At 42.4% G+C, this 26,989-nt stretch overlaps 1 protein-coding gene and 1 long non-coding RNA gene across 12 annotated transcripts in view; one reads left to right on the top strand and one right to left on the bottom strand.

Annotated features, from left to right (window-relative positions):
* Positions 1-16,852, top strand: part of LOC311270261 — a 91,812-nt gene extending 74,960 nt beyond the window's left edge. For all 8 annotated transcript variants that reach the window (XR_014624202.1, XR_014624203.1, XR_014624204.1 and 5 more), the window contains 3 exons: positions 15,193-15,318; positions 16,579-16,682; positions 16,762-16,852. This is a non-coding gene — a long non-coding RNA (uncharacterized lncRNA). The remainder of the gene's footprint in view (positions 1-15,192; positions 15,319-16,578; positions 16,683-16,761) is intronic.
* Positions 1-26,989, bottom strand: part of dst (dystonin) — a 121,313-nt gene that overhangs the window by 2,684 nt on the left and 91,640 nt on the right. For 2 of the 4 annotated variants that reach the window (XM_084375007.1, XM_084375008.1), the window contains 40 exons: positions 23,388-23,549; positions 23,062-23,232; positions 22,602-22,768; positions 21,337-21,496; positions 20,800-21,126; positions 20,555-20,639; positions 19,832-20,073; positions 19,501-19,707; positions 19,253-19,372; positions 19,033-19,140; positions 18,724-18,942; positions 18,438-18,641; positions 17,674-17,905; positions 16,952-17,178; positions 16,736-16,858; positions 16,509-16,610; positions 15,628-15,729; positions 15,166-15,339; positions 14,839-14,994; positions 14,467-14,664; positions 13,774-13,902; positions 13,104-13,274; positions 11,428-11,583; positions 10,829-11,035; positions 10,435-10,554; positions 9,672-9,841; positions 9,417-9,576; positions 8,616-8,810; positions 8,401-8,529; positions 7,937-8,080; positions 7,536-7,724; positions 7,265-7,394; positions 6,923-7,086; positions 6,327-6,489; positions 6,083-6,237; positions 5,922-5,996; positions 5,684-5,701; positions 4,751-4,867; positions 2,639-2,756; positions 1,622-1,735 (listed from right to left, as the gene is read on the bottom strand). In XM_084375007.1, coding sequence (XP_084231133.1) covers positions 1,622-1,735; positions 2,639-2,756; positions 4,751-4,867; positions 5,684-5,701; positions 5,922-5,996; positions 6,083-6,237; positions 6,327-6,489; positions 6,923-7,086; positions 7,265-7,394; positions 7,536-7,724; positions 7,937-8,080; positions 8,401-8,529; positions 8,616-8,810; positions 9,417-9,576; positions 9,672-9,841; positions 10,435-10,554; positions 10,829-11,035; positions 11,428-11,583; positions 13,104-13,274; positions 13,774-13,902; positions 14,467-14,664; positions 14,839-14,994; positions 15,166-15,339; positions 15,628-15,729; positions 16,509-16,610; positions 16,736-16,858; positions 16,952-17,178; positions 17,674-17,905; positions 18,438-18,641; positions 18,724-18,942; positions 19,033-19,140; positions 19,253-19,372; positions 19,501-19,707; positions 19,832-20,073; positions 20,555-20,639; positions 20,800-21,126; positions 21,337-21,496; positions 22,602-22,768; positions 23,062-23,232; positions 23,388-23,549 — 6,310 coding nt within the window. The remainder of the gene's footprint in view (positions 1-1,621; positions 1,736-2,638; positions 2,757-4,750; positions 4,868-5,683; positions 5,702-5,921; positions 5,997-6,082; positions 6,238-6,326; positions 6,490-6,922; positions 7,087-7,264; positions 7,395-7,535; positions 7,725-7,936; positions 8,081-8,400; positions 8,530-8,615; positions 8,811-9,416; positions 9,577-9,671; positions 9,842-10,434; positions 10,555-10,828; positions 11,036-11,427; positions 11,584-13,103; positions 13,275-13,773; positions 13,903-14,466; positions 14,665-14,838; positions 14,995-15,165; positions 15,340-15,627; positions 15,730-16,508; positions 16,611-16,735; positions 16,859-16,951; positions 17,179-17,673; positions 17,906-18,437; positions 18,642-18,723; positions 18,943-19,032; positions 19,141-19,252; positions 19,373-19,500; positions 19,708-19,831; positions 20,074-20,554; positions 20,640-20,799; positions 21,127-21,336; positions 21,497-22,601; positions 22,769-23,061; positions 23,233-23,387; positions 23,550-26,989) is intronic. The other 2 variants (XM_084375010.1, XM_084375009.1) reach the window with 2 other exon arrangements.

Raw genomic sequence — 26,989 nt, 5'->3', positions numbered from 1 at the left:
ACTCCAAATGAGCCACACTGCATAAATACAACTGTTTTTTTTTAATAGTATTTTCACGTTGATGATGATGCTGATGAGAGTTAACACTTTATTTTCCACTTGAAGTCCCCAATTTCCCAATAAATTCCTAGAAATATCCATGTAATTTGGTACTAAAAACTAAAATTGAAATATTCCTTAATCTTCTTTATTTGGTAATCATTTAATATTAGAAACTTCAACATATGTTTAATTGTATGATTGGCTGTTGAAAATTTTACAAATTGTAATTACCTCCGCCAAGGAGGTTATGTTTTCACCCGTATCTATCGGTTGGTTTGTCAGCAGGATAACACAAAAACTACTGAACGGATTTCCACGAAACTTGAATGGAGGATGAGTCTCAGCCTAGAATAGACCCCGTTAATTTTTGGTGAGGATCCATATAAAGGGACGAATCCAGGATTTTTTTTTTTAACATAGCCAGATAAGGTGTTTGTCCACATTTTTGAGTACAATCTGATGTGGATCTTAGCTCTGGTAAGCTTTAATCATGGTAAAAAATTGATAAGATTAGGTGTAATTGAATTAAAGGGGCCTGTTTCCTTGGCGGAGGTATGCGCTCTACTCAGTGCCAATCTAGTTTTGGATTTAATTGTGAATAATTAATTGGAAATGCATCAATTGAATGCAGTATCTCTCTCCCCTGTAAATAACACTGCATTACATAGATAATTCTCTGAAACTGAAAAATTATTGGGAAATTATGAGGGAAATATGGACCTGTAAAATAAAGTGTTAAAATTATGTGACAGTTATAAATGAATCCTAATATATATATATAAAAGAATTTAAATCAATCTTAAATAAACAATGAAAACAAGACTCATGCAGTTTCAGATCTCAACCATACTTGTCGAACAAAAGTGATTACTGCTGCAACAGTAGCAGAATAAACTTTTTGTTTCTCAAGCAGCAACACTTCTCTGTTTGCTTGGACGGTTAAACAAATGGTGAAAAGATTCAAATAAATCAAAGTGCGCCCAAACACTCCCACAACAAATCGGCCAAAATGAGAAGAATTACAAAACCCAGAAAACATAAACCGCCCGGAGTAAACCAAACGGACGTCGCTCCAGCTGTGTTAAAAACAAACTGGCTGACATGCAGTTTTATTCACCGAGCCACACTTTCAAACAAAGTGAACAGACAAATAAATACTGTGTGTATACGGACAACTTTGTCATCTTTCTCAGTGTTAGACGGTTTCAGCTAAGCCTCCTCTTTAACCTTTCAAAAATGTTTGTTTGTTTGTTTGTTTGTTTGATTGTTTGATTGTCAACTGCAAAAGAAGCTGCGCCCAGAAAAGCTCGCTACATGCTGAGAGAGGAAAAAAAGAGCTAATTTGGCTTCAGGTCCCAAAAAAGTGCCTCGGCGAAAGTGACAGCACTTGATGTGACTCACACAAACAACTGCATGCATGAAAACCAGCTGGAGGTGAATGACAGTTGATTGTGAGTGGAGTTGGTGGTTCATGAGGATGCCATTCACGATGAGCGCTCACCCACACCCACACCCACACACACACAGCTACAGTAGAACACACCAAGCGGCACACACTCGGATGTGCAGACACACATACCACTGTCGGGTTCATGGAGCAAGGTGAGAAAGTGTGAGATTTGCCAACCTATAGGAGACTGAGTAATTGAAGAGTTTGATTCCGAGCGTAACATTTTGCTCCCGTGGTGATGAACTAGAAGAAATGGTGTCATGTTCAGCAGGAGGAAACAGGAAATTGATAATTAATACAGAAGAAAGCAGAAACAAGTAGAGAACATAAAGCATTTGCAATAGACAGCGACAGAGAGTAAGGTTTATACTATGTAGGCGGCAGATTGGTGATCACAAATTGTATTTTCGCTCTAATTTATGTTCTTCCTGTCAACATTAATTCCTAATCCTTTGTTTTTTCACTCAGTTTTTTACCCTGTCATTTTTTCTGAGAGCTTTCTGTTATGTCGAGATAGCAGAAAACAGACTTTAAGAAGAAAGTAAATAACCATAGAAAGGATTTCAAAGCATAAATTAAGGACCACAGTCCAACATAAAGAAAAAGAAGGCGAGACAGTCACAGCTGTTATTTCCACTTATCTTCAGATTGAGGATTAGACTCTTAAACTTCTATTGATGGATCGAGAGCCAAGAAAATGCTAATAATCCCTTTAAAGTCAGTTATTTTAGATTGTTATATTAAGTAATGAAAGACTCACAATATTCACCATGTCATGTCGGTGTGAAGAATATCATTGTTTCTACAGAATTTCCAATGAGAAGTGGATTATCTGACTTTAATCTGAAGTAGTGTGCAGTATACTTATTTAATGTTCATGCTAAACGCTAAACAGTTCACATTTAATTGTACTTGGACAGTATCATTTAGCATCCAATGAGGCTGTAATGGTTCAGACAGTATTGTCAGGCTTTATCTGTCAAAAAAAGTAATAAAATAATCTTTATAAAACCTCCTCCATGCCTCACCTTCCTTAAGAGATTTAAAAACTACACAAACACAAACTGTAATCTTCATTTGTTTGTACATTATTCAGTATTCTTCAGCCCTGTCTTGTGGCTTCTTGTGGTGAACTCTTGAACTCACCTCGACAGGGGTCGTTCTTCACCAAGAACTCATCCAGGGCCATCCAGCCTCCACCCACTCGCACCATCACAGTGCTGCGTAAAATCCGTACAAGACGAAGCTGCTGAGAGTCTCCAAACTGCGGGGGAGGGGGGAGGAAAACAGAGAGAGGATGTGTGAAAACACTGGCCTGTATGAGCACTCACTAAAAGCTATGGGCTGTGCAACACTGGAAACCAGACTGGATTGGAGAATCATGTTTATTCCAATTAATTGATTCATTATTAATTTTTTTGTGGAATTAGACGTCATCAATTTATAATACCATGCAAAATTTTAACAGATTCTTTGTGATTTCCTCTTTTTCTGATTTCGTTTCCGTGTTGCACAGGTTTACACAAAACAAGAGTGTCAAAAAGAAACACAACAGACAAAAGAAAAAACACTAAATTTTAGTTTTCATTCTCATAGACACAAATTACACCAAAGTCAATCCAACTGGATTTTTCTATCAGAATGTGCTGATCGCTATTTTTAATTCCTAAATGAATATATACGTTTTTTAAAGCAACATTATGTGACTTTTTTCCTTAAACTAACAGCTTCAAAATCATTTTAATGGCACAGTGTCTCTGTCTCAGCCCCCCATCTCTTGTTTCTGCACTATGCAACTTCAGTGAGAGGGTAGGATCACAGCGTTACATACATGTTTACTTCAACATACAAGTTTTCAACACATAACATTATTGTGACATAATTTTTTTAGTTTTAATAGTTTTATTTGTATTTCGCACCTACATTACATCTGACAAATTGTTACAGAGCTGGGATTTTTATTTACGATAAAATGCCAATTTCTACACGATGTTGCTTTGAGACTACATGAGCTCAATCTAAACTGACGATTGTATCACACCTAAAATGGATCCAATTAGAAACAAAATCACTAAACAAAATGTAGAAAAACGTATTTATTCATTATTAATTAAAAGTGCCTTTTTTCACGTAGTGTTTTTGAATTTAATGGACTTTAAAGGTGCAGTGTGTAGGATTTAGTGGCATCTAGAGGTTGTACTTTGCAGCAACTAAATACATCTCACCGCACCTTCACATGGTGGCTGCTAAAAACCTGAAAACCTCTGTGGATATGAAAGGCTCACTCTAACGTTACAACACCATTCTTGGTTTCAGGTGATAATACACTAATAAAAACACAATTTTTATATTTCATTTCTGCATGTAATCCTCCTAAATCTTACACATGTTTTTTAGGCTAATGTACGGCTGATCAAATAGTATAATGACATTTATTCTGAAATAGCATAATTAGCCCTGAAACGATAATACCAGCCAGATTCTACATTCCTACATGTTACAGATTATTTAATTTGAGCTCCTGTATTATATTGTACTGATGCACAGCACAGTAGGCTACTAATTTAAGATAACTTGTTGTTTCAGGTTGTAACAGTGTCTGCAGGTTAAGCCTGTGAAAAAAGACATCAACTGAAGGCACGCTATTACACCACCAGGGGGCACTAGTGTATAATAATTTGCCTTCATCTCACCAACCACACATACCAAACATAAGAACACTGAGCATGTTATGGATGTGAATGGTTTATGAGGTGACGGGAGACAAAAGTCAGCCAGTTGGATGTGACCATGAGCATTAGCACAAAAACATCATTCACAATCACAGCCGCATGCTTTCTGTCAACGAAGCAATTTCACATCATGATCAAGCGGACAAACAGCAATCTCCTGCAATCCAGCACTTTGTTGCACTTTACTACAACTACGACTCAAAAAGATACTCGGGATGCATTGACAATGATGCAGATCCGATGCAGCTAGCTCCAATGACACACTGAGAACAACATGAGGAATGGTTCAGATCAGTTCTGTCTAATCCACCACAGTGTGACACGCAGACATGACCAAACACTGATGACCCTCCGCTTAAGTGCCTACTATCTCATGATATCTCTTGAACTGGTACAAAATCTTGCACTTGTATGATTTAAGAATGATTTAATGCCACTGGTGAATTTAGTGATCAAATACATTAAAGGTGATGATGATCTGGAGGAAAAAAGAGGCACAAGACACATCTTAAGAATAACCATTTACCAGAATACAGCTTTCCAAAACTGCAACGTGTAGGTGGGGGGTAAGATTTTGATTTTCCCTGTTTGCTATTGTCTCATCGCCGATTAAGGAGTCATGTAAGCAGTGAACCAGACCAAACTGTCAAAAGAATTATTTCAATTCAATTGTTGTGTGAGACATAAATACAAACTAGTTCATAAACCACCACTACAGCCACTGTCCCCTCTTACTAACACCTCCCATTCTTAACCTTAATCCAACAAGCTGCAGAAAGCACATGTGGCTCATGAACCCATATCAGCAATGAATTTTAAATTGCAACATGCATTTGGTCAAGACATGTTAACTCAGTAGGTACAATGAAATCAAAAGTATTCATTGAAATCATCAAGGCTGCCCGACTATGAAAGTAACAGTTACACAAAAGTATGTCAGCCGATGTTGAGGTAAATCATTCCCATGATACTGAAGCACCAAAGGCAAGCACACAGAAAGCATTATTTTCCAAACTGCCCAGCAGATGAATTTATGCCCATGGACCAATAATAATATGGGCTGAAATGGTGCTAGCGCTTTAAAATTGTATTGTCTGAAACTCAAAAGCAGACATATAAACATTTAATACACTCATTTTCACCTGGATTTTCAAAACAAGACAGAACAATAAGAAAAATGCTATAAAACCTAAACACATTGGGCATTTAATGATTTTCTCGTTAAATCAGCCACCATAAAATTGTAGGATTGAAAACACATCTCAGGCCAGTGTTCCTTAAGGATTAAATCAAATGGCCGTAGATCTTTTTATTTCTACTTCTGAGTTTCAGTCTGTAAACATCAGTCAGATAATCTGGGCAGAGAGTGTTAATTGGAAAACAAACATGGTAAATGAAAAAGGTTTGATAAGGCACTGAACATAAAGGTTAATAAACAGAAGAGGACTTTCACATGTACCTGGTTTCCAAGGTAGAACTGGTGATGAAGAATGATAAAAAATATACAAAGTTAGAGTTTGTAGCACGCATTGACCTTTGTTGATATCACATTCAGCACTTACCTTCCACTGCAGTTTTCCATGAAAGTGAGCTTATAGTATCTCAAACAGTATTTTCAAATCATGGCATTGTTTGTGTTTGTTGAAACATACTTTAATAAAAATGTGATTGAGTGTAACAGGTTGAAATCTGCTTACCCGGTATTTGTTGGCACCGATTTGCTCCACTTGGAATCGTTTTGGACATTTGCATTTCGCTACTTGACGTGTAACCTACAGAAAGAGGACATTTTATTGCACCATAGTTCCCGAAATATGTTTCTAGATTTAGAAATTCTGGGCTTGAGAGTTCGTATCACCTCATCTTCAATTTTGTCAGCATCTGTTAGTGGTTTGTAAGCGTCCTTGTTGGGATGAAGGGCTGCCACGAACTCATAGTAGTCGATGTAGCCGTCACCGTCTCTATCAAATATGTCTGCCACAGCGCTCATCTCCAGACGACTGGTGGGGAATTCTATAGAAGAGCCAATAAGAGTCAGAAAACAAGCATTTTGCTGGCTGGTGAATGCTGTACAGTTGTGAGTTTGTGCGTTGGACACTTACTGGAGGAGAGAATGCCTTCTATAAACTCCTGTCGGGTCACCTTGCCATCTTGATCTTTGTCAATGCGGCGGAAGAAGTCCATGACACGAGACTTTTTATGGTTCATCCAGCGCATGTAGCGCTTCCGCCACACATCGAAGTCAAAGTTGGCAAATTCTTTCAGCTGCACAGAAAATATAAACGGCCGATATAAACAACCAGAAAAAAATACGATGGGAAACACAACAAATCTTTTCAGTCACATGAGAAGCTACTGTCCAATGGACCACACCATTATTTGGAGTTATCAGGCAAGCTTACTTGTATTGTTTTGTTGAGGCACATAAAGAATAAATGCAAAGTTAATTTTTTCATTAAGATGTTATTCAATATATTTTTTGATCAAATTACTAAATATATTCAAAACCAAGCCATGTTTTCACAGTTAAGCTTTATTATTCTACTTTTTATGTTAACAAACCTTATTTATAAGGTTTTACTAATGGCTTTATCGAGATACTCTTCAAACTGGCATCACATCAAATTATAGATTGTTTAAATGTCAATATATTTTTACATCACCCAGCCATACTGAGAACAGGTTTCTGCTTGATTACCTCCTCCAGCCTGTCCATGGCATCATTGAGCTTCCTCCTTCTGTCCAGAGCCAGCAGCCACACGTGTTGCCACTTGGTGACCAGCAGGTTAACCCGAGGGTTCTTGGTCTCAATGGGAGGTTGCGTTGCTGACGCATACATGGTTTGCGTGGGAGAACGTTTTCCTGTGAGGGAAAGACAAACACCTTCACCATGCAATCAGGAGGAAGAGATTAACAATGACATCATTCCAGGTGCTTAAATGGACAAGATGAGGATGTCGCGTCACCCTGCAGTGAATCAACACTGGGCCAGATGGCTGGGGTCACGCTCCATGAGGGGTAATAATTGTGGGATACATACTTCCTGTTCTTCCTTTGCCAAGCACGGGGATCTGAGACTGGTTTGGGGGCTCCATGGCAGCTTTTCTTTTGTGTGTCTTGGTGATTTTGTCAACATCGGGTTGCTTCCTGGTCATTTCCTCCATGAATGCCTGCACGGAAAAACAAGGACAATTCCAGTTCAGTCAACTACTATAATCAGACAACCATTGTAATTTTGATCAGAGCAGAAATGGTTCCTCACTTGAAGAAAAACTATGTGAGAATTACTTTTATCAGCAGTTTTTCTCTACCTGGTGTTCTGCTATGAGGCTTTTGACCTCCTCGATCTCCTGCGGCAGCGTCTCCTTGTCCTTATCGTTGAGGTTGGTCTCAGCCCACTGCAGCCAGGTGAGCAGATTCTCCAGCAGCTCCTGAGTGGCTAACAGCTCAGTGAGGGCTGTGGCCAGTCGCTGCTGGTGCTGCCTGGCCCAAGCCTGCACCTGTAATAGTGACATCAAACACATCAGTCATACTATATAGAGACAGAGTACAGTAATTCATTTAAACGTACAGTTGTTATGCTAAAGCCACGATCCAAAAAACATAACTTAATCGTTTGCTGCTTGAATCATCCAAACTGCGTAGTTCAGTGCTACCTGTGGCTATGACAGAGCTGAAAGGCATGTCTGCAAGCATGCAGCTGTGAACTGACCTCTTCGAACCGGGCCTTAATGATGGTGTTCCAGTGTTTGATGGTCGTGATAGAGTCTGGATGGCAGATGGTCAGAATAGCCTCTCCCAAACTGGTTGCTTTATTTAGAGCCACTCGCTTTTCCTCCAGTTTCTTCATGAACTCCTTAAAAGTAGCAAATGGAAAATAGTTAAGATATAAAATTGGATTGTTTTCAGAGCACGTAAAATTGAAGTGTTTAATGCTGGAGCAAGGCAGAGCAATTTCAGTTAGATGAAATCATAGTTGAGAAAAGTATCTATAATGCTGCATATTTGGCATGGAAGAAGACAGGCTGTAATTACAGAATCCATGTCTTGACTGTTAGACATGCTGGCGTGTTAAATCTTTTTTGTAAAAACAACCAAAGCTGTCAAACTATAACATTTAAACATAAACTTAAAGTTTAGCACAAGGAAAAAAAAAACACTATTTGCATTTCTTGCCTTATGTTGTTCGATAAGCGCCTGCAGAGCCTCCTCATCGTCAGGCAGGCTGCCATGGAAACGCAAACTCTGCTCTGCCTCGGCCAGCCACTCCAGCAGGATGTGAACAGTCGAGTGAAACTCCTCGGCCTGCGGTCAGAGGACACACATCAGTCAGGCTCGCACAAACAGTTCTTTCACCTTCTATCTAACGACCACAGCCGACTCTATGGTACCTGACACAGCGCCTGCTCCAGCCGGGCCTGTTTGGACACCGAGAGGTTGCACACTGTCTCCCAGCGAGTGCTCAGCTCCTGCATCTGGACTTTGACCCAGGACGAGTCATCGTGGCTGCTATCAATCAGCTCCCTGGCCGAACGCTTGAGGGCCTGAACGCTTACCGTCCTCTTTCCCAGCTCTTTCTGGAAAACCTGCAGGGAACAGACAACAAAGGTTATCTTTTACTCATGACAAGAGGAAGCGCAAATAAGGCCAGGGTTTTCCCAGAGCATCGCGTGACTCAGATTTGGTAATTATCATAATTACAGTAAGTACAGTGCAATACTTAAATTATAATTTCAATAAAACCGTACGGAGGGCAATTTTACTTGTTGATTACAAAATACACTCATCTTCAACAGCGTCACAGCTGTTGGTGCAACAAAAACAAGATTACTCTGTTGCTGATGCAGCACAATTATTATTAATAATAACACTGGAAATGAGCAAACATGACAGCATCAGTTTTCCAGACATCTCTGCTGGACAGAACACTTCAAAGTTCTCTGGGTAGAAAAGTACCACAGTAGTGGTTCTTTTGTTGTTTGAATTGACAGCCCAACCCTGCCGAGGTTTAAGTGTCCTTTGTTTGCTATTGTGATAAGAAACAATCAGTGCAGCAAGGAAAGGGTTGTGTTGATGCAGCAGTGAAAACTTTTATGCTTTTGGTTTTGATGCTGCCTCTAAAGACTTTTTTTGAAGACCAGCAGTGGGGACATTATGGTAGCTGCTGTGGTGTGGTCTGCTTTGTTTCCTACCTTGTGGTTGTCTATCAGGTTGAGAACCAGGTCTATGTCTCCATGTACGGGCTGGTCCTCAGCCAGCTGAGGTTCCACTCTGTACAGCCAGTCAATGAGAGCCTGGAGAGCGTCTGTAAACTGGCCGGAAAACAACAGGGCCTCCTCCAGCTTGTTTTGTCTGCAGGAGAACACAAATTGTTACTACTAGTACTGCAAGACGAGTAGTTGACAGGGGTTAAAAACAACAACACCTGTGGCGAGATGAATCCTTACCTTTCCACTGACTTGCCACAAACAGTGTCCCATCTGTCCCTCAGTTCACTCAGCATGTCGTCCAGCTTCTGATTATCATCCTGAAGGGAGGTTTTATCTTTAAGGGCCCGTCCTGTTCGTGTTGTGGTGTCATACACTGAGTGCTTGCTGCCCACAGCTTTTTGGAACTCCTGTGAATGAGAAACATTTCGTCAAGTCCTTCATCCAACCAGTACTGCATTTATAAAGAGAACAAGCTGACGATAGTCTAGTGTGGTGGATTGCTATACAGTGAACCATCTCAGAGGATTTTCTTCCCATTACTGTCGGCATGTCAGACCGTATCCTAATCTGTGTTTGTGTGTGTTTTTGTGATTAAGAAGACAGCATTCTGCGATGGGAAACCAAAAAAGGGGGTCAAAACTCAAGAGCCACTCCTCCACAGAGATTAAAAGTATCCAAAAGCAAGGTCACCCCTAATACATTCGGTCCATCCCGGGATTATGCTAGGATTAGCACAACATCCATGCATAACACTGCTGGGACAACAAGAGGGAACTGGGTAGTCGGTAACTCGAGCAAATGCACGACTAATGCGTTCTCAGATACTGTAATTCCCATAAATAGCTCTCACTGCTGGGATTTCCTCCAACATTACACATTAAACATGGTGCTGTCTCATGATTCTGACAGTGAGTTGTTTCTAATAAATGAGACTCTGCTGTAGATGCTGTCAAAGGCCCCTCGTTATATTAACTCGCGTGATAAGATGATGCTCAGTCACCTTGTGCTGCGCCAGCTGTGTCTTGATTTTGTCCGGGTCATTGGCAATTTCCACTTCTGAGTCCAAAGTCTTCTCCGATTCATCAAGCCATTCCATCAGTTTATTCCAAGTTTCATGGAACTAATGAAGGACAAAGAAACAAACACATTTTTTTAGAAAGGTATGATTTCACTTGATTTATCGCTGAGTCCTGTTAAACGTTCAGATGATTAAGTTTTCAGGGCCGTGGAGCAGAAAAGAGTCCACACTAATGAAAAGGCTGTAATAAGCTGCAGACAGAACATGAAACAGGCTTCATATACTATTTCCAGAGCGTTCCAATGATAATAAAAAGCCCTAACAGCAGTTAACAATGCCTATTTCAAACCCAATTTAACATTTCACAGAACAGTACCTGTTTGGCTCTCTTCCTGGCGTCATCCAGCAGACGGCCTCGCTCGACGGAGCGCTGCACCAGCTTCTCCCAGCGGCCCTGCACGCTGAGCAGCAAGTTCTTGATGAGGACCACATCCTGTTTCTGGCTGAAGTACTTCAAGTGTGTTCCTGTCTTGTCTAGTTCGATGATGTGGTCCCTGTGGGAGTTCACCTCCGTCACAAACATCTGGGGGAGAGATTTTTACGTTAGGTGTTACAGTATTAAAAGGCAGCGACAGCGGAGGTAATTTAATTCATGTGACTGATGTGGTAATGAGCTACGCGCTAAATGACGAAACAGACGGAGTCATTAAGTCATTGTTGGCTCGATGGCAAAGCCGAATGGTGAATTAGCAAACGCAAACTCCTTTTTTTTTTGTAAATGAAACTGATATAATTTTCCACTCGCTAAAGAAATGACACAGCGGCTGGATAAAAGCATGGAATTGTATAAAAATGCTTCCACTTCAGGGAAACAGTTGAAGCAGCCACGCAGACATGCATAAAACATTTTTTTCCATTTGTCATCAGCATTCAATTTCATCTCAGAGGTTGTGTAACCCTCTGGACGAACATTACCTTATGCTCATCAATCTGAAACATGATGGTCTCCAGTATGAGCGAGGCGGGAGAAACCATGTTCAGTGTCTGCTCCGCTTGGGTTAACCAGTTGATGAAGTCCTGCAGCGAGTTGTGGAAATCTGTGGCCAGCGTAAAGGCTTCTTCTAGTTTCACCTACAACACAAAGCATCATTGGATCCGGGAACAGAAACAATCCTGCTGTCTTTGTTACAACCCTAATAGGGCTGAAGGATATTGTGATTACGACATGAGTCGTGTTTTCATTGTCAGTGAGAATGATATAAAAATATGATGTGAATTTTGGTGGAGTCCGTACCAAAAATAGCAATATCAAATAAAAATGCAGCTCCTGAGATTTGGACGTTGGAATTGGCCATATTGCAGTTTTGATAATATTTCGATTAATTGCCCAGCCCTGACCTGTGCCACACTATACAGTGCTAAAAACAAACCATTCGGTTGCTACAACACTAGATGATGAGGGAGGAAAAAAAACAATTACACTCCAGTTGGGCCAAACATGACCTCTATTTATACAGAGGAAGTAAACATCTCTGGAGAGGCTGATGGAGAGGCAGAGAGGGAGGTGATGAGCTTTTAATTGAATGAGCGAAACATCCATTGCTGAAAAACATCCATTTGTTGCAGCCGAGGCCACCGGCACCGGCTCGTCACGTGACCGTAAATGCAGCATTAATGGCATTACCAACCTGATGAGAGCTGTGAGTAATAAATGTGTTTCTCTCAGACACTGAGGGTCATGTGGAGAGTTTTGCTAAATATGGAACTGCATTTTATTTCTTCTTTCTAGGGCTCAGCAACACGGTCTGAAAATAATTTAAAATATTAAAAACACATTTTTAAATAAATGTATTTTATCGGCAATCGGATAAGAAAAAAAAGAAAAACACTTTTTACACAAAATATTAACACAATGAGATTTTTGATAAATAGTCATCAGTAATGTGGATATAGTGTGTGAGTAAGTGAGTAAAGGCAAGAATTAGAACAACTACAACAGAATTATTCTCTTTTCTTAGAAAAAAGAGAGTATAGGAGTGTCACCGGCTGCAGAGAGTTTTGGCTGGCAGCTGCAACCCTGTGCCGCTCTAAGATTTAGCAGACTTTGAATTCCTGGGAACAGGACCAAAGTAAATAGGAAGCAAAACGCTACAGCAAACTCTCCAGCAGCCACAATGAGGAGCTCCATATCTGGAGTGAGAGTGGTCAGGGAGGGATGATTTATTTTTTAACTTTGTAGAATGACGATGAAGAATGAAGTTTATTTACTGGAGCCGCAAAAGTGAGAAAATGTTGTTCCAGAGGACAGGATTTCTCAAAGAACAACAACATGACTGATGAGTCTTTATTTTGGCTCATATATTAGCTGAAGCTCTTTTATTTATTTTACACACTTGTCAAGTGTTCACTATGGCAACACTTGAGACAAAGCACAGTTGTTTCTCGCTGACTCATCCGCTGTGATCTACAGTGTAACCACATCCTGTGTGTCCTTGCCAGCACTCTGTCCTTACACCATTCATTATCGGCACTGGGATTAGAGGCTTACAACTACAGAGTCATGGCTCAAGTGTCTGTCAGCGGGCTCTCACTGGGACTCGGAGCTGAAGTTGTGAATCATTAAGAGCAGCGTTGGTCGGCTGCTCACATACCTTTCTCTCAGCGACTTTCCCCTGCACGGTTCCCCATTTGTCCTTCAGGTTGGCGAGGTCCTGCTCCGTGTTGCTGTCCGGACCCTCGGGCGACACGGTGAGCAGCTGGTGACCCTTGTTCACCAGCTCCTGATACAGCTCCTCCTTGGCCTCGAAGGCAGAACACAACTCCTGCAAGACACAATGGCGCGATGAGAGCAAACAGGCTAAATTCCCTTTCGCTTCAGTTTTGGATGACAGTGTGAGAGTCTGCCGTGCCTGAAGTGATCGTGATGAATCTGTCAGTGCACTTTATTTTTATGTTAGGCCCAAAAATGGTGAAAGAATGGATGGTGAGACTCATTTATAACGTTACTAATCTGATAAAACTTATTTGGTTCAATAAGATGTCACTGATGACGCTCCTGCGGGGAGAGTTTGCTGTGAAAGTATCTTGAGTTTCTCCATCAGAGATAAGGAAAACAAAGGAAAACATTCCTAAATTCATTACAGTCTGACATGGCCCAATCAATTTGAAACACTTTAAAAGGCTTTTTGTCTTTTTTCCGCAGTAGTGTATATCTGCAGTGTCATTTAATTTTCACACTTGAGATAAAACACAGAAAAGACACGGCCGTCTCCTCACGAGCCTGCCATCTGTATGCGGCCTTTCATATTGTTAAACACATACCAGATGGGCGTTAAGCTGCTCCCGGGCCGTGTCTGGTAAGCCTCCCACAGCCTTTGATGCCAACAGCTGACGCTCTGTGTCTTTCAGCCATTGCTGCATATCTTCTATCTCACCATGGAAACCTTGGGCCTGCAACACAATACAACCTGGGTCAGGACAAAAGGTGTCACACACACTCTTTGTTTGCAACCTATGGCTCACAGAAGAGGATGTCTGAGTTATTAATTCTTGGCATTCATTTAGATACCGAAACTGGCTATCGGCTGTATGAATTAAAAAGCCTGGAATGTTATGAATTAAGGACTTTTTCTTCATAAATCATAAATATTGTTGGTTTTCTTTAAAATTTACTGTTAAAACTTGAACTTTCTTCTTTGATTACATTTTTTTTGGCAACTCCAGAATCTCATCTATGAAAACCCTCTCAACCTGGGACACATTATGTGTTTATGGAGAAACCTTTCAAACATTTCTTCATTATTTTTGGCTCCTCATATCCCTCCTCACATCAAAATGTCAAAAGTTATGAATAGAAACTCCACAGGATGCAGAAGAAATGAGGAGGGGGGTGAAAGAAAAGAATCCCCTCTCCAGAAGCAACATGTGACTGACATATCGGCTCCCCTTAGAGAAAAGAATCAATCACAGCTTATTAAAAAAAATGAATAAACACAATTAAAATATTTTTCATACCTGAACTAGAGCACCCTCCAGTTGTTGCTTCCTCTGCGCCGTCTTCTCCAGGATGCCTTTCCACCGCTGGTTCAGGTTCTCTAGTTTGCTCTGCAGACTGGAAGCTTCCTCTCCAGCGCTGGACTCCACCAGATCATTGCCGGCTTTATTAACTGTCTCAACTGTTGCCTTGTGAGCCAACACGTCGTTTTGGAGAACCTGAGGAGACAAAAGCAGCCAGGAACAGCAAGATGTTGAGTGGATGGATCTGAAGCACAAACGGTCTAAAACGTGCATGGGTGAAGGTTCATTTTGGAATAAAGGATGATGAATCGACTGCCTCCTTGTTCTGTTTCAGTGAATTAAATGAAGTGTGATCAACTTCTGTCGTACATGATGCTTGGCGAGCTCTATCTCGATGGCTTTGGGGTCCCCTCCAGCCTTCCTCTGCTCAGCGAGAAGCTCCTCGGTGTGGCTCATCCAGGCCAGCAGCTCGTCCAGTGCGTGCTGGAACTGGCCCAGTGCCAGGAGGCCATCCTCCAGTTTGTGCTAGATTAATGACAGATTAAAACATCAGATATCACGGCGAGTGAAAGCACTTGACCTGCATACAAAACAACACATTCCACTGCCTGTTTGACCGCATTGTTGAGGATGTTTTCCAGACCATTTTTACGTCTAGATATCTGTTTTGACGTCAACATGTTTCCCTTTCCCGACCTGTCGGCTGATGATCTTCTCATCCAGGTTGTCCCACAGCATCTTCAGCTCAGACATTGGCTCCTGGATGGCGGAGCGATCGGCCTCGTCCGTCACCTTCTTCAGCAGGAGGCCTGACTGGTGGTTGAGGCGCTCCATTTCGATCTGCAGCTGGTAAGCCTCTCCTTTGAACTCCTGAAATACACAGCGATACACCCAATCAGTCAACAGAGGTACAAAGCCTTATGGACAATACATGTTAAACTACTGTCGATGGCTTTTCAACACAAGATTTGTCTTTTTGTGCATCAAATACAATGTGACGACTTTACGGAGCTCAAGCTTTTGTACCTGTACAAAACAGGCCAACTCTTGTCTTTAACATTAACACAGCTGGTACATGACACAGCTTCTGTTACAGTGACTTCTGCGGCAAAGTTAAGGAATTAAATTTAAAAGCCAAACACAAAAACAAGACTGTACCTTGAGCTCGACAATCTGCTGCTTGACGGTTTCCAGGTCTGTGCCTACAGGTGACATCGAATCCAGTTTGCTCTCCAGAATATCCACCCAGTCAAACATACCCTGTGAACAAGGTGGGAAACCATTGTTACTGGAAGAAAACACAGCTTAGTGCACAGGGAGTCAGGTTTCACACTTAGTGTCGTGTTGTGAAAAACAAGCCCTGAACGTAAATACTAAAAACCATCGTCCTTAAAGTTAGTTCAAATAAAGCAGCTGTGTAGAGGCCCTTTGCTTTCTTAGAGGAACTTTGAACACGCGAGTCAAAGTTTGAACCAAATATAGCGAAGTGCTGTGGTTTGTGTTTATTGTTTCAAAATGAATTGCTCGCTCATAAAATGTTGCATCACTTTCATTAAGTGCAATAAAAGAGCGCTGTAATCTGGTTTCAGCTGAGGGCTGGCACACTGTGTGTGTTTAACTTTCAATCATGTAAATGTCTCGATGAGCAAGTATATTCTATTATTAGTTAAACACAATAAAGCAGGGTTGTAAAACATGAGTAAGAGTACAGATATTCTGTTCAAATGTTACTTTGGTAACAGTGAAAGTCACACACACACACACACACACACACACACACACGTATATATATATATATATACACATATTGTTCCTACAGTTGGATGTTTGAGCTTCACTGTGTAGACTGATGTCTGTGCATCAGCAGCAGTTACACTTGCGAAATTAAAATTATTTGCATATTCATATATTCTGGATTTTTTTAATGCGGGAGAAGGAATGGGCCATTTTAAGCAAAAAACAAGTCACACACACTTTTTTGTATGCCATTACATGAGTAGATGAGATCTTAAAAAACAATGAGGCAGCGATCACAGTACCTGCAGGCCATCCTGAAACTGCACAGCAGCCTGCATGGCTTCATCCAGTCTCTCCACTCTCTCCTTCCAGGTCTTATTGAGATTTTCCCACGCTGAATTCACCTGGAAACAGGACATGAGTACGTCAACAGGAGCAGTTAAAGAAAACAGCACAGACACTCAAAGAATCAGAAAGTAAAGAAGGCAAACATTTCTGTGTGAAGTTGGTTATGAATGTCATTTATTACCTCATCGATACTTTTCTTTATCACAGGTTTATCAGGTTCCCCGCAGGCGGTCATGAGCTCTGCACCCTGGTTTTGAACCACATCAAGCTCTTCCTGCAGCCCGTCGATCTCCTCCTTAAATCCCTGTAGGAGTAAAAAACAGTGAAGTTTAAAACAAAGATCAGCACTCACACAACCATCCACCTATAGATTCAGTATCTTCATCTTCTGTCTGACCTCCACAAACTCCTGCTGCTGTTTGACGACTGATGGGTCGACTCCAGGCTCTTCCAGCTCTCTCAGCAGGTCCTGGCTGTCTTTGATGGTGACGATGAGCGCGCAGTGGTCGCACCAGAACTTGTCTGCCAGGTCCATCACATCCAGCAGCTTTGCCTCACGCTCCTCCAGCAAGGCCTGGATGTCACTCCAGAGGAAGACCATCTGGTCCAGTTTGTCTTGTACAGCTTGGAAAACCACAAATTACAATTATTATACAACAAATCAATTAACAGCATTAAATATGGAATACAAACACAAACTATCAGCATGTGTCGGTCAGCTGCGTGTGCCAAATGGAACACAACCCGACCATTACAGGTTTAATGAGACACTGTTTGCTGTCTGTCTCATGCTTTAATTTTTCCTTCCTTCCTTTGCCTAAAAAAAGAAAGGCATTCTCGTTAAAGCCACACCTGGAGGAAAGCTTTTGCAGTCCAATGAACAAAAACTTTGCCAAAACTTTGAAGCCAAAATATCTGAAGAATGGTTACACATGTGTTGATAGGGGAAGAAAAGAGAAGGTTTTTCTTCCCTTTGACCTTTTATTAAGCAATTTGTCTTATTGGCTCTGAGAATGATCCCAATGCCCCATTATGGTAAAACTCTCCTAACTGGATTCAATTCATTAAAAAGAAAAGAGAATCAAATGTATCAAGCAAATAAGATGATTTGAGATTTACCTTTGGCAGATATGTCCTTGTCTGCTCCTTCAGAGCGCGCTATCATCTCCTCGCCACGCTGCCTCAGAGTCTCATAAGATGGCTGCAGTTTCTCCAGATCCACAGAGACGATCTTATTTTCTGAGATCTGCTCCTTGATCTTGTCCACCTCCACTGAGATGGATGGAGGCTGCCGCAGGCGCTCAGCGATCCGCTCCAGGGACTCCAGCATCGGGTCAATTTTATCATGGAACTAGTGGAGAAGGAGGAAACACTTCACTTTACTGTAGGAATATCACTCAGGAAAGCTGCGGAGATTTGGCTCTCTTGTTACAAAAAGTTGATGTATTTATACAAAGAAACAACCCTACACTTTCTTGTACAGGCTGACTGATATATCTCTGCTATTATGATTGGCCGATATTGGCCAATCACAGATATATTGGTATATACTGCTGTCGGCTTATACGTTGTCCAGTATGCAACGATATGACAATGCAAAAATAGCAAAGCTGGATGTGTTTTAATTTCTAGACATGACCTTCTGTAAATAAATGCCTGATTGAAAAGTAAAGCAATTAGTCAATTAATCAATTCATCTAAGTTAAGACAGTTATAATCTCTGTTTCAACTTTTTTCTTTTATATTTTAGCAGATCTTTAACATTTTATCATGGATGGACAGGACAAGCAGCCATTTCTTTAAACTTTTTTATAACATAAAATTGATATATAATTAAAAATAGCTAAGACAAACAAAAGACCCAGTGAATAACTGCTCCACACCTGAGTGGATTTGGAGATGGCCTCATCCAGAGTCGCAGCTCTCTGCTTGACATCCGCCTTGAGTTTGGTGTACAGCTGGTCTGTAACTGTGTACTTCTCTCTGATGGGCACTCCCTCCACTGGGCTGAGTTCAAGTAACTGAGGCCCAGTCTTATTCATCTTGTCAATGTGCGGCTTGTGCTCGGCAATCAGCTCGCGCATTTGCTGCAGAGGAAGCGACACGTCAAGTTTTTCATTGCTTAAAAAAAAGCATCGTGCTGAACGTCTGCTTCTGTGGCATTCTTACCCTGAGTTCCTCCTGCTGCTGCCTCAGTGTTTCATACTCGATGGCGGGTGCAGGCAGCTGGCTGAAGCTGCTCAAGGTTTCCTGAAGCCACGGCCACATCTCCTCGTAAGTCTCCCAGAACTGACTGGCCAGAGACTGGGCTCGCTCCAGCTGCAGAGAGCGCTCCGAGTTCAGCTGACTGACGATACCGTACTTCTCCAACAGAGTTTGAGTCTTAGCCTGATGGAAAAGCAAGAAGATCCTTTAACTTATGTGCATATTGTGAATGAATAACTGTCCATTTCAAATTGCTTATAAATTTCTTCTAACCTTCAGGATTTCTTTCTCCTCTGGGTTTTTGCTGTTCATGATGGCCATTCCTGTTTTCACAATACCATCCACAGCATCTTTGTGCCTCATGATGTCCATGGAGAAGATCTGAAAAACCGGTAGGGTGAGTTTGGATGTTACAAAACAAGCCGCTGTGTTTACTGTACTTTGTTTAAATGGACACACACACACACACAGAGACACATTATGACAGGCTAACCTTCTGTGCTTGGAGCTGGGCTGTGGTTTGTTCCTGCTCCAGCCTGATTTCGCCCATCGACATCAACTTCCTCTCAGCGTCAGTCAGCCAGGAGAGCTCAGAGTCAGCAGCCTGTTCAAACTGGAAACAGACAGAAAACATTTTTCCACCGCTGAAAAAGTTTCAAGTCCTAATTAGAATTAACAATAATAAGAAACAGATAGAAAAGCCTAATGAGAAAAAGCTGTTTATTAATTTCTGTGGTTTACCTGCTGTGATTTGAGTATATCGGCGTTGATCTGGTTGACCTGCTGGGTGACGGTGTCGCTGACGGCTCTGTACCGCTCATTATCTTCGGTCACCAGCTTGTCCAGACCCTCGCGAGTGTGCCAGGGGATCAGATCCAGGAGAGAACTGCTCAACTCATTCAGCTTGTCCACCACAGGCTTCTGGTCTTTGGTTTCCTTCAACAAGGCCTGGACAAGATTACATGAGACACAGAAAACACCAGTTTAGGCATAATGAATCAACCCATTGAGTCTTAGAAGTATTTTATGTCGGACATAAAACTTGGTATTTATTTCGTTAGGGGTGAATTACCTTCTGCCTGCTCTGTGCGTGTATTAGCTGCTCGCCCACTGGCTCCTGATCAGCAAACGTGCCGGTCTCAGACTCTACTTTCTCCAGCCAGGAGCTCAGGTCCTCGTGGGTATGTTGCAGCTTGGTAGAGAGACTCAAAACCCGCTCCAGCTTCTTCAAAACGCCGTCACTCATGGAGTTGATCTCAGCGTACTTTGTCTTTATTCCGTCCAGTTTGCCTTGGATAACAATCACCTCATCGCCTATAAATAGAAAATAATTATTTCATATTAACTCAGGGAGTTTTGCATTTCAGCTTTAGGATAGGGGTGTGGGATGTGCTGCTACAGGGAACTAGAGAGAGATTCATTACAAAATGTAATAATAATAATCTGACATTTTGGTAAATACACATTCATTTTCCTGCAGAGAAGCTTTGCGACTGGAAAAAGGGAGGAACAGCTAGCCTGGCTCTGTCCACACGTAACAAAATATGCTTTCTAACACCTTAAAAGCTCACTCATGTACATGTTACATCTTGTTTGTTTGTTCCGTGGAAAAACTAAGTAGAAAGAGAGAGAAAGCAAATAACTGCTTGTTGATGATGACAAACTAGAAATTGCAACTAGTTTTATCATTCATGATTGTGAGAAAGACTGAGTGCAGCAGGAAGCCTTACAATGTGTATTACAGAGGCAGAATTGTTTGCTGTATGAATTGTGACAGTCATAAATGTAGACATGCCTGTTGTCTGCTTCAGAAGCTCCATCCCATTAGAGATGGCTTGGGCGACATTCTTCTTCCTTAACTCAATATCACTCTGCAGCGCCTAAGAGGAAAACAGACCCTTAGAAAAGTCAGTGAGTGTGACAAGAAACTCTACTGTGAACAATGGATGACACACGAATAACTAAGATCAACTGAAACATGACTGATGCAACTTAAAATGAAAGGGCAACATAATGCTTGGCCTGAGGAGGAGTGTGTACCCGTTGATCTGCCAGCTGCTTTTCGAGAACATCTATATTGTAGTCCTCCACGGACACTTCGTTCAGCCTCGTGTGCGCCTCGTTCAGCCAGTTCATGAGAGCCACTTCGTCCTCTCCGAACAGCTGGGCGTTCGCCAGAGCTTGCTGAAGCATCTCGGCTTTCCTCCTGCATCGCTCCTGGAGCTCGATGTAACTGGCCTGGGTGGCGTCCAGCTTTGACTGAACGAACTCCTTATCGTCCACTGAGCTCACAGTTCTGAGCATCTGACCCAGACTGACGGCCTGAAACAGGTCTTTACTGTGATTCATTATCTCCTCCTCTAAGGCCTGACCACAGGGGATGGGAAACGAACCAAGGAGACACGACACAAACAGAAAACACAAACATAAAACGAAAATGTGAAACGGAAATTTTAATGAAAAACGGAATGGGAAATAATGAAAAGCACAAACTTAAAGTAACGAGCAAAACGAATGAAACTGAATTCAGCTGTGTCGTAAAAACACAAGGCAGCGATGTACGCTGATGGATATTACCTTGTGCTGAGAGATCTGATCTTCCAGCTTGGATGTCTCAGTGCCGATGGGCTCGGAGTTGACGAGGTGTTTCTCTGTGGCTGCGAGCCACTCGCTCAGCGGCTCGAGGGTCTCGTGGAACTGCTGAGTCACCACTAAGATGCTCTCTAGTTGCTTATGCCTGACACATTCATGCAGATAATAACAACAGTGGATTAGGACCAGAGTACAGTCACGGACAGAGTGACAGGACAGTTTATTTCAACCAGACCTATTAAAAGTATGTGCAATTGGGAAATGTTAGCAACACATTAATAATGTTTTACAGCCCTGTTTTGAACTTGAGGATTAATCTCCACTTGAAGGAAAGTGAGAGTTCATTGGGAGGTTTTAGATTCTTTAACTCTGACCCTGGCAAATTACCTTTTGCTTTTTTGCTAAGAGTTAGGTGAAAAGACTGATATCATTCTTACAGTACGTCTGTACAGTCCACATGGAGCTACAGCCAGCAGCTACATAGCTTAGCTTGGCCCACACACTGAAAATGGGGAAAATGCTAGCTATCTTGCAGTTTAGTTTTCTGCTCACAAACTCTTGGAAATGGAAACAGCTAGCTAGCTGACACACTGTTTCCCTCTAGCTTGCCTGGGATTTCCCTATTTTCTTATCACACACACTTGAAGCTAGAAACAGGAAAACAGCAAGCTAGCTAGCTAGCCAATATCAAACCCATGAATTCACCTCCTCCTACTGAAGGCTAAATGAATAGTTCAACATTTAAGGATATGCACTTATTAGCTTTCTTGCTAAGAATCAGTTGAGAAAATAGATAACTTTACTTGTCTAATATTTGCATGGGAAGTATAAAGCAGGCAGCTGTTTAACTTAGCTTAGCACAAACACTGGAACAAAAGGAAAACAGGAAGCTAGCTGTTTCCCCCTTTCCTAGATCAAGTGTTTGTGCTAAAGAAACAGGGAAACAAATGCTAAGCTAACCAGCGGCCTGCTTTATATTTGCCTTACAAACATTAGAAAGGTAGCCTATCAATCTTGTCAAATAATTATCGGCAAGAAAGCAAATAAGTGCATTTCCGAAAATACTGAACTTTCCTTTAAAGCTTCAGTAGGAGAAAGTTGAAGGTAAATTCAGGAAGTGGACATTTTTAGAAAGTTTTGAATATTGTCAAATCTAAATCTAGGCAAAAACACAAATTCACAAATGAATCTGCAGCATACTGTAGCCTTCTATTCAGAGGGTTGTTGACATTACAGGTGTTTGTACAGACCTGCTTTCAGCCTTTTTGAGCAGAGCGTCCCACCTCTGCCCCAGGCATTCGATCTCTTTTGCAACCTTCTCCTTATCCACGGACTCTGCCAGCTCTGCAACCTTACCGCCCTCTTTTTTTATCAGCTCCACTGTCGGCTTTCGGTCATCCAGCAGTCTCTGCAAGAGCTGTCAGAGGCGAACAAAGGGGGAGAGTTATTGGGCGCCTTTAACATGCTCTAACCACGAGCATTGCCTGGTGATGAAAAACAGTAAATCTAACAGGCACAAATTAAGTGTCCGTTAAACTGAAAGCTTTGTGTAATGCACTCATGTTTAACAATGGATGTCAATTAAATGAGATGAATGGCAAAGTCATAACATGGATTTCCTCGTGCTGGAGTGGAAAAGATTGAAATAGAAGTGCCGGTGTGTCTTTACAGTGTGTGTTCATGTGTTTGTACCACGTGATACCGGCTTACTTTCTGCTCTTGTATCTGAGCCTTGACCACTTTGAACTCTGCAGATGGAGGTTTTTGATTGGCCATGAGCTCTTCCGTGTCAGTCAACCAGCTGAGCAGCGACTCCAGAGCATCCTGGAACCTCCCACAGTGCAGCAGGGCTTCGTGCAGCTGGGCTGAACGCTCAGCAATCTGCAGACCACATGGTAAATATAGATGTCACCTGTTTAGACTGCACCCAGTAGCTCATCGCAAGACAACAAATGATGAGAATGACTCATTACACAGCTGATATCTCTTTATATTTGAGATCAACCAGTCATACCGGCATGTGAAAAGCAAATAACCTTTTTATTGAGGGTATTCCACTTTGTGTTGACCGACTCCAGGTCATCCTCGAGCTTCTTGGTGCTGGTGCCTTTGGCAGCGGTTTGTATCAGACCCTGGCCGAGTGAGTTGATGTCTTGGAGCTGCGCCTGCAGTGGATCAATGTCGTCTTTCTGGAAGGCCTAAAAACAAATGGAACGAATCAGCGTGAGTATTTTGTAAGTGCTCAAATTACAATGTGATCAGTCTTGTTTGGAGGTTCATTAAACCTCCTGGTTTACTGTTCCAACTGTAAAAAACAGAGATTTTAGTGATGCAGGAGTTTTATTAGATTTTTCGGGAAATAGCCCAAGTTAAGTGATTAATTCTGAATTTCCCTTTAACGCTGAGTTTAATTACAGTATCGCTCCCTGTCATGACTTCTACAAATGATTTGATGTTACTGAGCTTCACACAAATCTGATGTCTGCAACATCACAAACACATAAATAAAAATAGAATATGGATTGGATGGATAATATGGATTTTTCAGATATACATTTTTTAGTGAAAAAATGTCCAAACTTTTTAACAAGTCTCTGCACACCAAAATATGTGACAGATGCGTTGGAGGAAGGTGCAACTTGATAACAATGAGAAGAACTCCTGCACACTGTCTCCCTTTACTGTTCAAACATTAATAAACACAACGATTGGGACTCTCCTGTCCTGATGGAGATTGGACAAGACTGAAATGTTGTGTTAATAAATATTTAAGCGGTAAGGGAGAACAGTACGTGGGAGTTTCTCTCATGCGAAAAAAAAGTCCAAAGTGATGCCAGGAAGTTATCCTGAATCCAGAGACACCACTGCCACGACATCGCCTTGTGTTTAAAATCCAGCTGACATGAACAACTCTCTAACCAGTCAGCAGCTCCTACAAAAGCAGTAAACAGTAAAAGCACAGCTGTGCACAATCTGACTTCCAGCCTGAACTAGTGAGCAACACCTATTTCACTCATCACGTAATTACACATGAAAGAAAAACACCAAGTCAGCAATTCATCGAAAGCGGTGCATCATCTAGTGAAACATGTGTTGGACCGGCTAACAAGCAAGAACTCAGAAATGAAAGAGGAGGATATTTTTGGGGGCACCTGTGGGGAGAAATAACCCATCGAGTCCATTTCAGGACACGCAGCGATGACGTTCAGTAAGGCCTCTATCTCGTGCTCTCCTGCGTGCTGTAAGCTTTTAGGCAGACAGGCCTCCACTGACTGAAGAAACTCCTCCAGCTCCTCCATGTTGTATTTGGACGCTCCTTGTTGCACAGTACATGGTTGTGTTGGCTGGGGGCTCTCTAAGGGTAGAGTTACAGAGTTTCCGTATGTCTCAGGCTGTGTCACCACCACACTAACCAGCTCACAGTCATCCTGAGGTGAAACATCCTCTAACAGCTCAGCGGTGGAGAGCTCGTCATAGTCTGTTAAAGTCCTGGAACGCCAACCGGAGCTTTCATTTTGAGTCCTGGAGCCTGACCCTAAGGATGACCTCCCTGTGGAGTATCTGTACTCTCCATTACTGATGGTGTCCACCACACCGGATCCTGTCTGTCCTCGCTCCTGGACCAAGCTGCTACTGTGGTAGAGACTCCGGCTGTCCCTCGCAGGTGAGAAAGGGAACTCCTCCTGCCCTGAGCTGAGTGACCGCCCAGTTCTCAGTTCCCCGGACATGTGCATCGCCTCTGAAGATGACAGGCTCCTTGTGCCCGGTCCTGCTCTTTTGTGGGATCTATGAGCGTGTCGCTCCCTCTCCACAGTCGGACTGTACAGGCCCGAGTCCTCTTCAGATGTCAGTGAGCTGGTCATACTCTGCCCTCTCCTGCCATTGATCAACCCCGGCCTCTCAACACTGCCGGACAACAAGGTCCCGCTGCGGCTCGCGTACTCGCCCAAATTAGTTGGGGCGAAAGTCCGCCACGACCGCCGATGATGCGGGTGATCCTTCTTCTCTCCTCCCTGGAGACGTGACTTGGGCAGCACTGTGTCAGTCACCCGGATCATGTGCCCGTTGAGTTTAAGTCCATCAAAGACGGCACGCTCGTCCAGCACGGCAGGTTTGCGGGTCCGCAGCTCAAATGAACTGGAAGTGGAGAGAGCTCCATTTTTTCCGCACAGGCTGCTGAGGTCTAACGTGCGGTGAGTGTAAGGTAAGGTGCCTGTGAAGTGCCGGGAAGAAAGGCTGCCTTTAGAGCCCGAGTCTATCTGCTCATTGAGCCGCACGGTGTCATAAATGGATCTCTGGGGCACGTAGCAGTCGTCAATGTTCAGGTCCTCCTCCTCCCCCTTCCCCACACAGGAAGGGTTTTGTCTGAGGCAATCTGGTCTGCTCAGCGGCTTGCCCATGCTAAAACAATTGTCACTACTCACAACAAAGAAAAGATTAAGGATGTAGTGAAATCCTTTGAGGTATACTGTTGTTTTAGTGCACACGAGTCATTTTGAAAGGAGCACGATGTGAGAAGCAACTGTGTGCAAAATAATCATCTTTTGAATCTTAACAAATAAATACTAAAGGTTAATTTTCAAAATAAAATCTACTAAAATTGTGATTTTCTTTTAAAATTCATGGACACAACCAAGTTGATTAAAAAATAAAGGCTTTAGAAATACAAATATGTCAAACAATATAAAAAAAATCCCTGTATAGCAGCTTCATGCTCTGTAATAAAAAAGCAAAATCCAGTCCTTCATTACAGCCACCTATCCCAAAAATATTCCTCCAGGCTGTTCTCCGTGCGTTGCCAAAACTTAATCACTATTCCTCCGGTCCAAAGTGCTTCTTTTTCCCTGAAATCCGCGCAGCATCCGCGCAGGCTGAAGGAAAGTCTTCAGTGCAAAGTGTAAAAATAATCCACAGACAGATCCAGAAGGGCTCCACCAAAAAACTGTGGGGCAGTTCTGAGGAGAGCTGGTACTCCTGGATAAACAAAAAAGCCTGCCCTCTCTCTCTCATCGCTCCCTCGCAATGACAGACACCCTCCTGGCAGAGGGTTTCATGCCCCGCCCCCGCTCATTATTCAGACAACATCTGCCACAACTCCATTTGTGCTCAGAGCCGCTCCGGCACATGTTGATTGGTGGACACATGACCCGTTTTTTTTCTCCACTTTCTAATTCCCCCTTATGTCAGCACGGCCCACATGACTTCACTTCTAAGCCATCTTCTGCATCCTGACACAATCACTCACTTTTCGCCTTTTTCTTTTTTTTCTTTCAGTGACTGAGAGAGCAGGGAGGGGAGGCGATACACACAGCTTTTCTACTACTTCACACACAAAAAAAAACCACCCTAGACCAGCAGGCAGCTCCCACTTTGATGACATCACACTATGCTGAAATAGATACACATTTTTCCTTTTTTCTCTCCGAGCCCTCTTTTTTTTCTTCCCGTGGACTGTTGCTGTGGACCCTGCAGATATTCTTAATTACTGTGGAATGCTGAGGGAGGCACAGGTCCCAGGTAATTTAACACCGACGGCTCTGCCAAGTGCATGAAGGCGCTTTTTATGTCCAGTGACCGGAGTAGGAGAAGAAAGGAGGATGGAGGAGATAATGAAAGGAATTTATTTCTGTTTCCTGGA

This window comes from Pagrus pagrus (genome assembly GCF_965226575.1).
Source record: "Pagrus pagrus genome assembly, chromosome: 15".
Lineage (NCBI taxonomy): Eukaryota > Metazoa > Chordata > Actinopteri > Spariformes > Sparidae > Pagrus > Pagrus pagrus.
The sequence above is the reverse complement of the archived record's forward strand: the minus strand, read 5'-3'. Positions and strand labels throughout refer to the sequence as shown.